We start from the raw sequence: 18,098 nt of genomic DNA on the forward strand, positions 1-18,098 counted from the left end.
GGATCAGGGAATTTCTGTTCAAACTGAAGCTCCCCATAAGTCTCAGGGAAAATAGTTTGGAAAACTGTAAAATAAAAAAAGAATAATCATCTACTGCAACACTGTCAGTACTTTAAGAAAAGTTTGTTTTTTCTTTTAGAAAACGTTATGTATCATATGCTCTCTTTAACGTTATGTATCATATGCATCCCAGTGCTCACAGTCACAAAAATGTATTTGCATTTAAAAACAAAAACTATCACAGAATTTTAAAGATTTTATTGTATACAATCAGGACCATAAATATTTGGACAGAGACACATTTTTTCTCACTTAGTTTCTGTACATTACCACAGTGAGTTTTAAATAAAACAACTCAGATGCCATTGAAGTGCAGACTTTCAGCTTTTATTCCATGGGTTGAACAAAAAGATTGCATCAAAATGTGAAAAACTAAATCATTTTTTAAACACAATCCCTTCATTTCATGGGCTCGTAAGAAATTGGAAAAATGAAATAACTGAAAACAAAATGGTCATTACTAATATTTGGTTGAAAACCCTTTAATGGCAATGACAGCCTGAAGTCCTAAACTCATGGACATCACCAGATGCTGGGTTTTCTCCTTCTGAATGCTCTGCCAGGCCTTTACTGCAGCAGCTTTCAGTGACTGTTTGTTTGTGGGCCTTTCTGTCTGAAGTTTAGTCTTCAGATCAAGATCATTTGACTGACTTGGCCATTCAAGAATATTCCACTTCTCTGCTTCAATAAACTCCTGAGTTGCTTTGGCTGTATGTTTTGGGTCGTTGTCCATCTGTATTATGAAATGCCGTCCAATCAGTTTGGCTGCATTCACCTGGATCTGTGCAGACAGTATGTCTCTAAACACCTCAGAATTCATTGGGCTGCTTCTGTCCTGTGTCACATCATCAATAAACACTAGTGTCCCAGTGCCACTAGCAGCCATGCACGCCCAGACCATCACACTGCCTCCACAGTGTTTTAATGATGATGTAGTGTGCTTTGGATCAGGAGCTTCTCCATACTTTTCTCTTGCCATCATTCTGGTAGAGGTTGATTTTTGTTTCATCTGTCCAAAGAATGTTTTTCCAGAACTGTACTGGCTTTTTTAGATGCTTTTTAGCAAAGTCCAATCTAGCCTTTCTATTCTTGAGGCTTATGAGTGGCTTGCATCTTGCAGTGTTCCCTCTGTATCTACTTTCATGCAGTCTTCTTTTTATGGTAGACTTAGATATTGATACGCCTACCTCCTGGACAGTGTTGTTCACTTGGTTGGCTGTTGTGAACAGGTTCCTCTTCACCATGGAAATGATTCTGTGATCATCCACCACTTGTCTTCCGTGGACGTCCAGGTCTTTTTGCGTTGCTGAGTTCACCAGTGCTTTCTTTCTCAGGATGTACCACACTGTTGATTTTGCCACTCCTAATACTGTAGCAATTTCTCACATGATTTTTTTCTGTTTTCTCAGCTTAATGATGGCTCCTTTCACCTGCATGGAGAGCTCCTTTGACAACATGTTGTCTGTTCACAGCAAAATCTTCAAAATGCAAGCACGAGTCCTCTAATCAACCCCAGGCCTTTTATCTGCTTCACTCATAATTACATAACAAGGGAATTGCCCACACCTGCCCATGCAATAGCATGGAAGTCAATTGTCCAATTACTTATGAGCCCATGATATGAAGGGATTGTGTTAAAAAATGCTTTAGTTTTTCACATTTTGATGCAATCTTTTTGTTCAACCCATGGAATGAAAGCTGAAAGTCTGCACTTCAATGGCATCTGAGTTGTTTTATTTAAAATTCACTGTGGTAATGTACAGAAACAAAATTAGAAAAAAAGTGTCTCTGTCCAAATATTTATGGTCCTGACTGTATATTGACCCAGTGAGATAAATGTCAAACACAGTGCTACCTTGCTATATTGTGGTTCACCATTTGCAGTTTTGCAGATTATTTTCAGTGCTTTTTTTAGTGCACTGTGTTCTGCATCCTGATGAGCTGTTGAGCATTTCAATCAATCTCCTCCGCGCCGTTTCTCAGGTACAGAATTCAGTTTGTTTTCCACAAAACTTCAACCGCAATCTCGTCTTTGTCTTTTATTCTATCATACTGGACTTATTTTTTACGACTGTTTAAGCTTAGAAAGTTTAAACAAGAGAGGGAAGTGTGAAAATATTAATGTCTGTCTAAATAAAGTGTACAAACGATGTTGTGAGAAGTTTTACAACCTTAAAACATCTGTAATCCTACTTTACGGATTTCACCTATCACAGGTTATTTATGGACCATAACCCCTGCGATAAATGAGGTAAAACTGTACAAGTCAAGTATTAAATAAACTAGTGATTGGTCTCTCAAAAACTGGTTTTGAAATTAATGTTTTGACTACTTTTCTGAAGTTTTTAGAAGCCTCATGATATATATAGAAGACCCAACAGCCTATTGAATTCTAGACATGACATTTAAAAACAGATGGAACCACCAAAGATTTAATTTACATCTTGGAAAAACTGCCTGCTCAACCAAATGGTAGAAAACATATTATTAAAACAATGGTTGTGCACATTATTCCCCCAAAGCAATAAACAGCAGGCATAAACAGTTTTATGACTTATGCTACGACAATAGAAGATCCTTTAATCTGTAATTACTAACAACATTCAACATGTATTTTATTGAAAGTACAAGAGGCCTTTACAAATGAATACAGGATGGGTTAGTTTGAGATTTGGATAATCATGAGTTTGATGGGTAGTTGGTACATTTTGGTGACATCACGGTCTGTTTTCATTCATCAAACACTAGACATCACAAACTGCATGTCTCACCCAGGGCAAATTACTGCCAGAATTTTAAGGGAGCAAGCAAGCTCCTGCTGCTGCTCATACTGAGAGATGAGCCATCACTGCTGCGGCCAGGCCGACAGACCTGAGTGTGTCACACACAAATATGTTTTGTGGTTTCAGATTTGGAGCGTGTACGCTTACAGGTGCAGGTGCTTTTATCTCACCCCCTTTGAAGGACTTTTTGCAATTGGAGGTCAACATGGGGTTGAAAGTCTTTCTCAAGGACCCAATTTAAATCAAGTCCAGGTTTTGAAGTCCAAATCTATCTAAAATCCAAACATCTAAAACCTACCCATGTGGACAAGTTTTTGTGTTGTTTAGTCTTTAAGGGTCTTAGAGTACTTCAAAAACTTGTGTTGTTGGGTGGTTCCAAAACATGTTGCACTCATGCTAAACTCACATGTTCAAGCAACCCCTTTCATGTCAATGTCCATATATGTTCGTTTCGGGCTTACGTATTTAAAACTTTCACATTCATGCGTAACTACACAGGTTTTTAGGTCAGTGTTTGGGATCTAAGTAGAGCAAGAGCAAGATTCCTGTCTGCTTTGACATTTGGTACCACGACTCTTCTAACTGTGAGTACATGCGCTAATATTGGGTGGCGATAGGCCTTTTAAACAACATATGCTAAAAGTTCGTTCAAAAATCCACATTCAGCGTAATCTTAAACGCGCCACACATGTCTGGTGTATACATAGCATTAAACTTAAACTTGCAACAAAAGATGGCTGAGTTGGGAAAGCAAACAACTGACTTTAACTTTGAGCTCAACCAAGATGACATCCCAATGATGGACTGGCAAACTATCCACAATCCCCGCCTCCTCCCTACAGTAAGATAGGCTCCAGCAACCCCAAAAAGGATTGAGCTGGTTTCGAAAATGGATGGATAAATGGATGAATGGATGAATGGATGGGTGAATGACTGGATAAATTGATTAATTAATGGAAAAATGGATGGACAAGTTAACATGAACAATTGGTTGTAACTCTTCTACATAAAGCAACCCATTCAATACAGTCTTTAAAACCATTGAGAACCTTGATGCCTTTTTGAAAGGTGTGCATCTTTGTTTTGTTGAATTAAGATGAAGATGCACCTTTGAGTAATTTAGTGGTTTGTATGATAAAATGTTTGCCTGATGTCATCTGGACAGGAAGGGGATCTTCTTTCAACACTCTAAAACAAGACATTGAGCACAAAGAGTTAAAATAAAACTGTTCGGAGACAGCCTTGGCTACTAAGATGTCCTTTAGAGGAGAGTTCTAAAGATAAGCAAAGCCAACACGGATGGAAATGGACGCATCCCACTCTGATAAAAGAGCTTCAAACTTCATTGAGAATGGATGTGCTGCCCCTTGGAGTGACTCAGATAGTGACTCACAGCCCCCAGCAAAGATCCACTCATGAACATGCACACACTTTCACAATCCTACAAGCTGTATGCCCCTGCACTTCGTGTTCAGCCAGATTCCACCTGTTACAGCTGATGCATAAGCTCTGTTTCATGCTGCTGCAAAAGAGCACTTGATCTTTTTATGAATCAGCTTATGACAAACGATGAATACAGTCTGAGAGGCTCAGCTTCTTTGAGGGAGCATGACTTCGAAGTCAGATGCTGTCAAACTTGGCAATGTGGTGCATGTAATCCACCCAAACACCTACTCAACGGATCAGTGGAAAGGTTGGTTTGATGACTCAGTGAGTTTGGAGGAGAGCATCATGGTCAGGTCCTCCACATGGTCTGTGTGTGTCATAAGCCGTGTCCATGGCTCACATTCCACTCTCACGTTATCATACCAGCGCTCAGGCTGGGTATCTCAGCCAAAACTACTGAATTATTTCAATTTCTTAATTGAACATGACTCTAAAACGATGCATTGGAAACAAAAAAAAAGCCTTTTTGCCTCCATAAAATACATAATTCATAGTTTTGATTAATCAAAGTAAGGATCATTTGGATAAGTTAATCGTTCCTAATTGGCACTGCCGTAGTATCGATATGCCTGTGGCTTTCAGCAGATGTTCAACTTCTTATGGTGGAAGGGATGTTGGTCAACACACGTTGATTGTATCTCAACAGCAACACCAGTCGTCTGGGCTTAAAACGTGACCCCGGCATCAGTTGAGATGTCAGGCCAGGCGTACGCTGTCTAACGAGCCATGAGTGATTGCTGTGATCTTGCCACAAATAATTCATAAGGAGTCCTGTGGAGAAGCTATAGAGCTAAAAGGGAAGGGGGAGAGAAGAGGCAGAGAGATCACAGCCCTGTGATGTGTGTGTAGGTGTGCATAATTGGGGGTTTTTGAAAGACAAATAGCGATCTGTGTGATAGATGTTTCTGGAATTGAAAGGAAATCCCACATTACCTACAGCACTGACAACTCAGTTTGAGGAGTCTGTGTGAATGCTTGTTTTTCTGAATCTATTTGTGATGCTACATCTGAAGAAGCACTGAGGGAGAGGAGAGCGTGCATCACAATTACAAGGGTTCGGGTGAGATTCTCGTACAAGTACACTGCAGGGTTAAACATGGGATAAAGGGGGAGTCCAGATTTCTTTGACAGCACAGAAACTCAAATGTTTACACTTCTACAACCTGGTTTGCTTTCTTTCCTATTATTTTTTGCAGAAGCCACAGTGAAAACATTTATCTAGCATATATCTTTACAGTATCCTACACACTATCAACAATAGTCATTTATCGACAACTTTTATTGTTACCTCTATCCATCCAAATATCCATCTAATAATTTGTTTTTTATCTCCAAACTCTAATAATCATCTATTTTTCTTTATTCATAGCTGTATATTTGCACATGTGTAAATGAAAAACAGGTGACGGAAGTGAAATAATAAAGATCCAGGTGTGTTGTGTATCCAAGGCAACCACTGTTTCCTCCTTGTGGTGTACAAATATAAAAACAGCAGTAACGTACAAAGCTAACATTTCACCCTTTGACCCAGCCCTTGAGTCTTGCGGTCTTGACTAAAAGCTAATGAAATTCATAGCCTGACAATGCCAAAAGGACCATGTCTTCCACCAAAAATGAGCCTTGTCTTCCGAATTCCATGTTCCGGTACTGCTTTTATCCAGCTTCCTTGCTACATTTGTATTTTTTGGCTGCTCTGCTTTATTTCAGTCAACACTCATTGAACCGTCTGGGATCTCAATCTTTACAGCCTACAGTACTGTACATGGAATTCATTCAGCTAGAAAGTGTAATTACTGTTTTTTTTCCCTTTTCTTTTAATCTTGTTTAACACAATTTCTTTAATCCATGCCATCAAAAGGACTTTTGAGACGATGCTGTTGCCCCCTTCATCTGTGTGTGTAGCTGCATCTGTTTATTGGAGGTCACTAGTCCATTCACTTCTAAAGCAGCAGTTTTAATTAAAGGTTTTTAGAGCTGCAAACACATCAGAAGAAACTTGTGTTTTTTCCATGTGACCAAATGAAAGAAGATGACTGATTCTGATGGATGCTTTACAGACAATGCAGATGTATTTGGACAAATGACTGTGGGGGATGAAGACAGAGGGCTTGTTTTGCCTTGTGGCGTGTCATTAGTGAGGGAGAGGGTTGACTTGTTTCATGTGACATTTACCAGTCGGACTGAAAATGTCACAAAAAAGGCAGCTTTTACCTCTGGATGTTCTGGTGAACAAATGTGGCCCCGTTATGTTTCTGTCCCCCTCCTTGTTCACTGTCATCGGACTGATCCGACTTTACTCCGAGCAGTGTCCAGCTTTCAGAAAAAACTATTGCTAACGTTGATACATGTCAGCGGGGAGCTGCAACCAAACATTTAAGTTGTGGTTGTTATGCTCTTCATGGGTTTATGCAGCTGCTTTTAAATTACACATAACGTTATTTGGTCAAAGTCCTTTAACATTTTTTTACATTTTCCAAAGTTTTTCTTTTCCTCACAAATTAGACGAATAATTAAAAACAGCCCAGAAAGATCATGAAAAATTAACAGTAAGTTTTTTTTTTTTTAAAACAGCAAATTAGTGTTTTTTATGGTATTAATAATGAAATGAAATTAACGTTTATTTTGTGATGACAAGAAGAAATGCTTATTTATTTTTGAATGGCTATAGCTGCTTCAGGCTTTTTTCTGACCAATTTTGGTTTAAAAGGTTTATTTACAAATGTGTATTTAAAAACAAATGTTTGTCAAAAAATAATATTATCTCAATGAATAAAACAATAGATTGAAATGCTACATGTTAATCAAAATTGTAAGTAATTTTTTTATTTGTTGAAAAATTAGTAAACTACTGTAAAATTACGTTACAGTAAAATTACTTTTTTCTTTTTTACAGTGTAAGCCTGAATAAAGGTAGCCAAAACAGCTGCTTAAATAAAGTTTTTTTTCATGTTTGAGATCAAAACTTTTCTTTTTCTTTTTAATATAGTAATTTATCACTTTGCTAATGAAAGCTCCACTTTGTTTACTGTATTTGCGACACTGTAAAACACACTTCAAAGCCTAAATTTCTTGGGAGAAAATCACAGATCATTATAATCCAGAGCATCTTAATGAATTAATTCTGGTTTTGCTAACTGTTGTTGAAGCAATTGTAAGAGGAACATGGTGCCCTATCAAAATGGGGTTGGGTGTTATTGTGAATACGCTAACGTTTTGCGATGTCGGAATGCATTTTATTATTTTTTTACGTGTTACTTACAAGGTTGGGAGTCAGCGTAGTCACAGTAACGTTTGTTTTAGTGGTATCAGTTTGTTTTCTACGTGTTGTTAACAAGTTTGGGAGCTACAGGTGTTGTAAATACACAGAAAGGGGTCGACTTTTCTAACATGGCTAATATGTAGCGTGTTACAAACAAGCTCTAGAATTACTGTTAACAGTTAATAAAGTCTGACTGACTGACATACTTATCTCTGACCCTTTTGTTTCGCTTAATGCACATTATAGTTTGGTGTGCCCTATGTATAACTCAAGTTCAGACGCTTTTAAGTCTGGAAAATACAGTATTGAGATTCACTAAATGAACATAGTTTTATAGCCCAACAGAATACATCTGGTAATATATCATTGGGAATTTAAAACATGTTTTAATATTTGTTTGACATTAAAATGCAGACTTGGTTCCTCATTTATCAAACAGTTACCTAAATTGTGAACGTTTTTAGCCAGCATTGGTTGGAAAAATCCAAATCTAAACAAATAACCATTTGTCAATGTTGTAACAAACTAAACAGTGATTTCATATCCAACCAGGATGTTAAACAAACCTAACTTACTGAACACCTCTTGATGTTTTTAGTTGTGCTGCAGGAACTTCACATCTCTCTTTGAGGAACTGAATTTAGATCCCCGTCCTGTCTTTTTGTGCTGCCCAGTGCTACTGTCTAGTCTATTTCTGTCCTTGCTACTCTATTGTACTCGGTTGAGTGCCTTTGCATCAAGTGCTGGATCTTTCTGACCACTCTGCCAGCTCAGGCAGTCCTGCTCAGTCCCTGCAGCTACGAGTAACATGCAATAGTGAAATAGTTTAAGTCAATGATGGTGTCATGTTTGACCAGTTTCTCCACACACTTTTGTTTGGTATGTTTAGGAAACTGTGTTTTCTACGGTTTCTAGGTGACAAAACAAACAGTTTCACTGCTTCTTTTCCTCAAACAATGGATGTGAAGTTTCAAAACCCTCACTGAGCTGTTCAATTTGTTGAAATCTACCTGTAGTCTTCTCCACTCATCAATCGGCAACTCTAATTGCTGTATTACATTTCACAACAAATCCATAGCAAGCGAAGGTAGTGATCATTATAGGTCAACAGTAAACACATAATGCTCCATCAATAGTTCAATACACTGCTGTGAGGTATGTGAGCTGTCTTTCAGATGTAGTGGAAGCTGCAATAATGCAGGACCTTTGAATCTAAAGCCTAAATATATTAAACAAATTGCATCACAAACATGCAGAGAGATGACTGACATTCTTTATTCTTACTTAAACCACGGAGGTGTTTAAGGTTTAGTGACACGACTGAGCAGGCAGCTTTCTTTTTAAACAATTATTACAAATATATCCAATTCCTGCAAAAAACAAAGAAAAGCTAATGAGAACTATAGAAATGTTATGTGTTTAGGATTTTTTGGTTTATGTTTTTAATTGCCTGTGCTCAGGTTCAAATGTGGAAACATGTTGCAAAATAGAAATAAAGGTAGTAGTAGTGAGCCTAACATTTATTTAGTTACGCTGTTCTTGAATAAAAAATACAAAATGTACACAGTACAAGTCTTCAGAAAAATCAAACAATGGATGCAACTAATATCCTTATTATTTTTTATTTAACCAGGAAAGTCACGTTGAGATTAAAAACCTCTTATTCAAGGGAGTCCTGGCCAAGCAGCAGCAGCGACTAAAATACAGTTACATAATTACAAAGAGCAAAATAACAGGAAATAACAAACCGATTATGAAAAACAAGTGCATGTTATGGAGTCAGCCTCGAGACCTCTCAGTTTAAATTTAACAGCATTCAAGGAAATCAACTCTGTCAACTTCCAGTCCTTCTGCAACATGTTCCATGCATAAGGTGCAGAGGGGACAAAAGCCTTTCTGCCCAGTTCGGTGCGAGCAAATGGAACAGAGAGCAACACATGATCATGTGAACCAAGAGAATATTGATGAGGAAAATTGATTTTTTTTTCCATTGTTTTATGTTGAGTGGGCTTTAGAAACACTTGCATAGTGTACCTTAACCCCAATCACTTAAAACAAAAGTAGGGATCCTCTGATCCTTTAACCCTTTGATACTAGATGTGTTGCGAGCAAGTCCTGAACAACTCACACTCTATGATCTACTGTTATTCTTAGACCGTTTACACAATCAATGTATTCTAACTGTTTCTGAAAAGGATAAAAGTGGCTTTGCCCTGGTATGCAATAGTAAAGGGTTACTCTTTCCACTTCAGAATCCCTTGGAAATCATTAATTGCATTATGGGTTGAATATTTATGATAGTCAAAAGAATGTAAACACCGGAGCTTAAACTCCAGTGTTAAAAAGTCAAAGGTAGGTATGTGGCTAAGTGGTAAAACTAGGATTTACCCTCAAAGGTTGTGTATAGTTTTACATCATCACTGTCGGCACATGCACACAAAGAGAAGCTTTGAGACAACAGGTATCGGTGATAACATCTGTTTAACAATGTTTTTTTGTACTACACTTGGAGCAGAAATGGCCTCTAGCCATGAGAAATGACTGTGATGGCAGCATTATCAGCAACATTTTTCTTGTTCTTTCTCCTCTCCTTTCTATAGGTACATTAGAACCATGTATCTTGGTATACAAAGTCACCGGCAAAAGGAGAACCAGCGGCGTTTTTACTGGGCGATGATGTACGAGTATGCTGATGTCAACATGCTGCGACTGCTGGAGACCTTCTTAGAAAGCGCTCCTCAGCTGGTGCTGCAGCTCTGCATCATGATCCAGAGCAACAAGGTTGAAAGGCTGCAGTGTAAGGGTTTTTTCCCCCCGTAACTTTTAGATGTTTGCAATACCACAGCTATGTTGCTATGTTGGCCCTAAAAACACAACATTTCTTCCCATATTTCTCTATGAGTAGTTTTTCTTACCATAAAATCCAGCTTCCATTCATCACAGCTATGGTTGAATCCAATATTACTACTGCAGTCTCCTCTTGCAATCCAGCTCCCAGAGGAAAGTAATTCAATCATAACAAGTGATACCCTTCATGGTCAGGGTGTCTATAGAAATGTCATCGATACAATTGTTGAGAGGCTCTGTGTCGCTGCTCTGAAGATTATCCTCCATCATTTTTCATTCAGCAGGTCCCTCCCATGACATATCTGCTGTCTGTACCAATGCAGAGGAATTAAGGAAACTGAATTGGTGGACCAAATGGAGACAGTGTGTAATAGATGATGTGCGAAGCTCTTAGGGTTAATGTGATTTTCTAAAATGTGAAAGATGGTTGTAGGAAATGTGTTTGTTTTTGTTGTAAAATATTTCTTGTGGTCTTTTCTTCCAGTTTAGATGTTTTCAGATGCTAATTCCTTGTTCTTCTCTGTTTTCCTTGCCAGGCCTTTCTGCTTTGTCCTCCCTATTGTCCCTGGCCTGGGTGCTAGCGTCTTACCACAAGCTCCTGCGTGATTCGCGTGACGACAAGAAGAGTATGAGTTACCGAGGTGCCCTGTTGCACCTCTTCTGGCGCCTTTTTACCATCTCTTCACGGGTGCTCTCCTTTGCCCTTTTTGCCTCAGTTTTTCACATCTACTTCGGCATTTTCGTGGTGCTTCATTGGTGTGCCATGGCTTTCTGGGTCATCCATGGCGGCACTGACTTCTGTATGTCCAAATGGGAGGAGGTACTGTTCAACATGGTGGTTGGCGTGGTCTATGTCTTCTGCTGGTTCAATGTACGCGAGGGACGGACGCGGTACAGAATGGTGACCTATTACACAGTTGTACTGTTGGAGAATGCCCTCCTCACCTCACTTTGGTATGCGTACCGCGACCCAGCCACCACTGACGCCTATGCCTCTTTTGCCCTCTGTGGCGTCTTCCTGTGCTTTGCCTCTGGTGTGGCCTGCATGGTTATCTACTACGGCGTCCTGCACCCCATGGGTCCCCGGCTGAGGGTGCTGGCCAGTTCCTGCTGTGCTGAGCTGCTATGGGGCCTTCCGTTGCCACCTGAGGCCGAGCCCATGGCTCCTACACCTGGGCCTCGTGGTTCCCAGGCTACTCCTACACGGGGTTTGGTGGGGGAGCACATGGAATCAGACGAAACAGCCACAGACACCTGCCTTCCAGTTTTCCAAGTGAGGTCCACAGAGCCTGTGGATGCAGCTGGTAGACCCATCCATCCTGAGGGTCCTCTTATCAAAATAGACATGCCTAGAAAACGCTACCCCGCCTGGGATGCACACTTCGTGGATCGGCGCCTACGCAGGACCATAAATGTGCTACAGTATATTAGCCCAAATGCAGTGGGCATCAGGTATAGGGACGGCCCACTTCTTTATGAACTTCTACAGTATGAATCCTCGCTCTGAAGACTTCTAGCGTTCTATCACTATGTTTCCTTTTATTCCTATACCCTCTTTTCCCTTCTTTAGACAGTATACTTCCACCCTCCAGTGAGTTTTTCTTCTCTCTGCTCTATGATCAGAAAATTATCCAACAGAAGATGTGGTTTGAATATCTGTGAGGACATCCTACACACACTGTCAGTTTATTTTTGGAAAAAAGAAAACATGTGACACAACTAGAAAAACTGCAAACCAACAGTATCTAATGTGATATATACATATGTTTCTTATAAACTCCTCTACGCGGACAGAGGAGTCTTTTATATGAGTGTGTAGATAAAAAATGAATGTTTCATTATGAAATGTGTTGATGCATTATACTGTATTGGTGATTTAACCTGTGAATAATTGTGAAGGGCATACTGTATGTCCCTGTGACAAGGGGACTGGCACAAAGCCTGATGGGAATGATGGAGGAGAGTCACAGTGGGGTCAGGAGTGAAATTTTACTGCCATTCTTTCTGCAAATAACTTAAACAAATGACAGTGTTTACAAAGTCTCAACCCCAAGAATAATGATAAAAGTGAAGCAGTTATTGAAAATTACAACATGAAACAAAACCAGAAATGTTCAACATACATTGAATTTGATTTCTGCACACTTGCATGGCTCATTACCATGCTGCTTGTACTATTTCTGCCAAAGAAAATAATCTAATCTGCATGGTAAAAAAGCACACTGACCTTCAATCTGCTAAAATAATTTTTTACAGTGCAGTGTCCTCTAGTGGGAGGTTGCAGTTGTTGCATGTGTTACACAGGATTATTATCACACAATATCTGAAAGACTTGGGGAATAGTGCTTTTTTTAATTGATAAGAAAAGAAATTACTGTTACAACATTCCATAGACCGAAAAAGTTGTTTTTTTCTGTTGTTTTTATAAGAAAACTGGAAGGGCACACACTAAAGCTCAAAGACAACCTTCTAGGTTTCCTCCACCATTCCCTTTTGAATCCTATAAATTAACCCTTGTAAAATGTTTTTTTTTTCTTTTTTGTTCCGCAAAAAAAACCCTCTAGGTTAATTAAAAGCATATGCTTACTAGATAAAAATGCTAGTAAAAAGTTGTAGGACAAGCGATGGAGAGTTTGAGATATTTCTATGATCCTATACTCTTGTGTGTATTTGTGTCCGTATTTATAGTTACTGACATAACTATATTTTACCAGAACACAAACTTTTTTACATAAGAAGCTACCGCAATGTTTAAAGGTGTAGTCCTTAACATCCGTATGGCCTCAAAGAGGCTACACTGGTGTGTGGATCTATAGGGCCACTGCTCTGACACCTGCCGAGCAGCTGAAACAAAGCCAAATCCTATGTAACAGTACTGTCTGCTTCATTTATCCCGCCCAATGTCCTAGCTGAATGAGTTTGTGCAACAAAAAAAAGAGTGCTATATTCAGGCTGGTTATAAATTCACATGAGTTGCTCAGCAGGACTCCAACACTGACAAACACAAGATGATCACTGTATCTTGTGCACGCCTTCTAAATCAGAGGAGCTTCATTATAATTTCCAGAGAGGGCTAGTGAACAATTCATGAGAAAATTGTATATTATCTGTTTTTTTGTTTTTTTCTTGTGTAGTGTTTGGGATCATTTTACTATGAAGTACATAAATGCACCCAACATGGGAAGAACAAGAGCCTTTTACATTACAGAGATGACTTTTTTCTGACTTATTGGCTTTCTGCTTAGCTGTGGCTTCATGTGCCTGCGAACACCGTACTGTAAAATGCAGAATTCCTGTAAGTCAGGTTGAAGGTGAAAGAGGGTTTTTTGCCAAGGATGGATAAGACGTGACCGGGGGGACTGACTCATCGGTGTTGTGATTGGATGTGAAGTAGCGGTTTCTTAAGAAAAATGCACTGTTTTGGTTGTGTACCGGAGTGTCCTCAGCCCTCGTCTTTCGTTTGACTCCATCCTTTGGTTGCTGCTCTGTCCTCTTTCTAATCTCTGGTGCTCTGGGCCTTGCCGCACTCCCACTGTCTAGTAATAGAACAGCAGGGTTGAGGCTGAACAAACAAAAGATCCTGACATGAGAACATGCAATGAGTTACACTGCCAAAACCAAAAGCTTTCAGCATCCAGGGTCTGTCAATTCTCAACTTAAACCTCAGCCCTGAGTAATTGAAACCTGTTTGGTCAGTTGGGACAAACACACACAAACACTATCACTACATTTATATATGCAAACAATCAGTTTGCTCATTGTTTATTATAGTAGACAGCAGTTCCTCTCTTTTACAGCGAATAAACAGCCATGTTAATAGTTTGTTGATAGAAGAAAATGATGATTAAACGTTAACTATTGAAAAAAATGTAACAGCCAATGCAGGGGTTCCACAGAAAACTGCTAAACCAGCTGACTCAGGGGTGACTCAGTGCAGTTCTCATCCCCAGGCAAGTTCTTAAGAGTCTCCATTCTTTCCCCTCACAAACTAAATCCTCTCCTCATCTGCGATATTGCCACAAAATGCAGGTTAGTACATTTGACTTGTCTAGGAATTGACGTTGGGGTCTAGTTTGGTGGTATTTGGCTGTTCAGCGTGCAGTGCATCCCGTCTAAAGACCACTCAAGCTTTCCACACATGTACAGATCAGGTTCAAATACACTGTGATTCTTCTCTTCTCTTTAGCGTTTGTTTGTAAACGGGACAACAATACTCCACAGACCCATAATCCAGTGGACTGCTTCAGTGGTTTTTAAGTGCAAAAAACGAATGAGATTAAAATGTTTATAGGACATACAACGTTTTACATGCAATTTTATGTATGCTACAACTACAATTATGCCACATTTTGTATCTAAGTCAGATGCGCCACACCGTATCAACCACAACACAACAAGAGCAAATGTCGTCACTTCTGTCCTTGTTGTGCCTTGTTACTTTGGGTGCTTTTATCAAGCCATGGCAGCCACATCCACAAACAACTATGGCGGTTTGTTTTTTTACGTTTTTTCCCCCACGCCAACTCTGACTTAACAAAACCAAACAAAAAGGAATTCCCAAATCAGATTCTCAGTTCATTCACCACACACTCTGTTTGTTTTTGCTTTTAATCCCACAGCTACTTCCAAGATGTCGTTTCAGGACTGTTTCTAGTAAACTTCCCAGTGTTTAAGCTTTGTTATAATCACAGATAGTTGGGCAATCCCTTTTTTTAATGTGTTGTTGAGTTTATGAGGTTTGATTAGGGCCAATCTCTCCAGTTCCTGTTGAATCAGCAAGATTTAAAGTGCAGTATTGGGAACCCCAAAGGGTTGTTTTGATGAAGAGTTATACAAAACCTGCCAACCATGACAACAGATTTTTTTGGCAAACGATTGTTTTAAACTTTTGTCTATGCCTTTGAAATCTTCTTCTGTACTGCATTTATGACCAACTTGTGGTGCCAAGAGGTAAAACTTTCGTGTTTTTCGTGAACAGCACTTTCTGAAAGACAATAAAGACCTAAACGATGTGGGAGAACCATAAGGCAAAATGTGAAAGAAATCTGTCAGGTTTTATTTCCTCAAAATGGAGTGGTAAAACTGTTGATTTTCTTTCAAAGAACCTCATGTTACAGTCTCTCTTCCAGAATACAGCATGCCTCTTTGAAATCATTGTGAAGTGACCCTCGATGTTCAGCATGTTAGTGCCCCCAACAGCACAAAAGATCTTTTGATTTCAGCATTAATGTGTAGCAATAGGCAACTGAAGTGTTTGACCTGGTTTAAGTCTCAACCTTTTGTGTCGTAGTACGATCAAACAGTAAATCTGGGCTTTTCAAAAATAATTTCACTCTTCTTTCTTCCTCATGTTTTGCCAATAACCTGGTGCTGAATAAACATTCTAAAGGTGCTACAACTGTGGACTGCACATGCCTACTTTTTGGCTCTCTGAAGGCCTCCTGGTTGACTGAGAAAGCCTGCAAACCTCACTACCTTGCAGTCTCAGAAAGCTCCACAGCCAGCACCTCAAATCCACAATGTTTACAGCAGAACTAAACTATCAATGGTGCCACTATTTTCTTTTTTGTTTTGCATAAAAACAACTCTTGCTCTACAATATTTGTTCTCCATAATAGTTCGAAATTTTTTTGATCATGATTTGTAATTTTATGAGGCTGGCAGATGATAAATACATGTTTTTAGCTAAGCCACAGAAGCACTCAAGTACTTCTGCCAAAGGGATTTGGGTTAAAAAAAAGTATAGATAGAATGTGATTGGTGTGTGTTGTAAATTTCTGTCCTTTACATGTCTTTTATCAGTGTGTATCTTTTTTGGTTTATTTTGTTGTAGAATTGGCTGTAACATTTTGTTGGACTCAATATTCTAATACGCAACTACATTGTCTTATTGGTTGCGGGTTTTTGGAAGTGTAATGAAAGATGTTGGGAAATGTGGCTTTGTTTATATTCTCTCGATTTATTGATTGTGTTAGCTTGTTGGTGTAGTTCTCAAATCTGTTAAGGTATTCTTCAGGCTAAATTCGGGCTTTTCCAAAAGTTGGCATAATGTAAGAAATGGATTTCTGCTACAAAATGTAGACTCCTTATCAAAGTGGACTTTTACAGCCTATGTTGTAATTGATCATATAAAAGGAAAGATTTCTTTATTGTCAAATATAACATGTAAGTCAACAGTTTCAAGGATTTCTTGTTCTTAAAAAAGGCAAACCTGATGTCCAGTGTTGTACCTGCTCCCTATTTTGAGAATAATATGAATATTATTAATGACATATGGTGCTAAAGTTCTTTTTGTATGTTTTTGGTTTTTAGACAAAAAGAAAAATATTATGCTGAAAAATGTAATGTTTAAGCCTTACTGTAGATTCATATATCAGACTGTTCATCCCAGAAGAGAAAATAAATATTAAGTATTTGAAAGTGCAATATAATAAAAGAGTAGTTTCATTTATGTCTCAAAACACACAAAACAAACACATAAACAAAAGACTAACCATCCAACAAGAGTATGTATGTCCAATTTCAATTTAATTTGGATTATTGTCAATGCCTGCTAGATTTTTCCCCCATTATTTTCTAAAAGATTATTTTTTTATCATGATGGGAAACATGATCATAACGGATTGGTGAAGTAACTTAAAGTTTAAGATGTTTTTTATGATGTGTGCAATGGCGGACGCTAATGCACAAACAGGATGCAAATCCGAATAGAAGTACCTGACTTCTATTAAGAAATAAACAGCTATTACTCAGTCATTATCTGTCAGAATAACAATTATTGACAATCCAGTTTTTTTTTTGTCATTATATTATTTCCGTATTGCAAATACTTCAAGTTTATAAACTGGCCAATCATGGGCAGTATGTGTTTGATGTATTGGCCATGATTGGCCAGTTTATAAACTTGAATTGTGTTTGACAATGATGTTTGCAGACGATGTGATTGTAGCGAGAGCAGGGCACAGGTGGAGGAAAAGATAGAGAGATGGAGGTTTGCATCAGAAAAGAGAGGAATGAAGGTTAGCAGTAGCAAGATGGAGTACATGTGTGTGTGCACAAAAGGGACTCAAGTGGAAGAGTGAGTGTACAGGGACAAGAGAAAAAGAAGGTGGAGGATTTGAAGTATCTTGGGTCTACAGCCCAGAGTATTGGAGATGTGGAAAAAAGGTGAAGGAGCAAGTGCAGGTAGGTTGAAATGGACGGAGAGGTGTGATAAAAGAGTGTCAGCTCCAATGAAAGGAAAGGTGTAGAAAACTGGTGAGACCGGCCATGTTGTTCAGCCTAGAGACAGTGGCACTGAGGAAAAGACAGGAAGCAGAGCTGGAGGATGTAGATGCTGAAGATCTCTTCAGGAGTGACCAGGATGGATACATCAGGAATGAGTACATCAGAGGAACAGTACATGTTAGAGGTTTTGGAGAGAAAGTCAGAGAAGCCAGACTGAGATGGTTCGGACATGTCCAGAGATGAGACGGTGAATTTACTGGTAGAAGGATGCTGACTCTGGAACTGCCAGGCAAGAGGTCTAAAGCAAGTTTATAGATGCAGTGAAGGAAGACATGAAGGAAGCCGGAGTTAGAGTAGAGGATGCAGAAGACAGGGTAAGATGGAGGAAGCTGATTTGCTGTGGTGACCCCTGAAGGGAAAAGCCCAAAGAAAAAGAAGAAGATTGACTCAGAAACATAAACTATTGAACAACTTTT

At 39.0% G+C, this 18,098-nt stretch overlaps 1 protein-coding gene across 1 annotated transcript in view; it reads left to right on the plus strand.

Annotated features, from left to right (window-relative positions):
- Nucleotides 1-16,826, plus strand: part of LOC101169752 (XK-related protein 6) — a 52,261-nt gene extending 35,435 nt beyond the window's left edge. Inside the window, exons 2-3 of the mRNA XM_004083688.3 lie at nt 10,149-10,345; nt 10,932-16,826. Coding sequence (XP_004083736.1) covers nt 10,149-10,345; nt 10,932-11,902 — 1,168 coding nt within the window. The 3' untranslated portion in view covers nt 11,903-16,826. The remainder of the gene's footprint in view (nt 1-10,148; nt 10,346-10,931) is intronic.
- Nucleotides 16,827-18,098: the final 1,272 nt, after the last annotated feature.

This window comes from Oryzias latipes, chromosome 24 (genome assembly GCF_002234675.1).
Source record: "Oryzias latipes chromosome 24, ASM223467v1".
Taxonomy (NCBI): Eukaryota; Metazoa; Chordata; class Actinopteri; order Beloniformes; family Adrianichthyidae; genus Oryzias; species Oryzias latipes.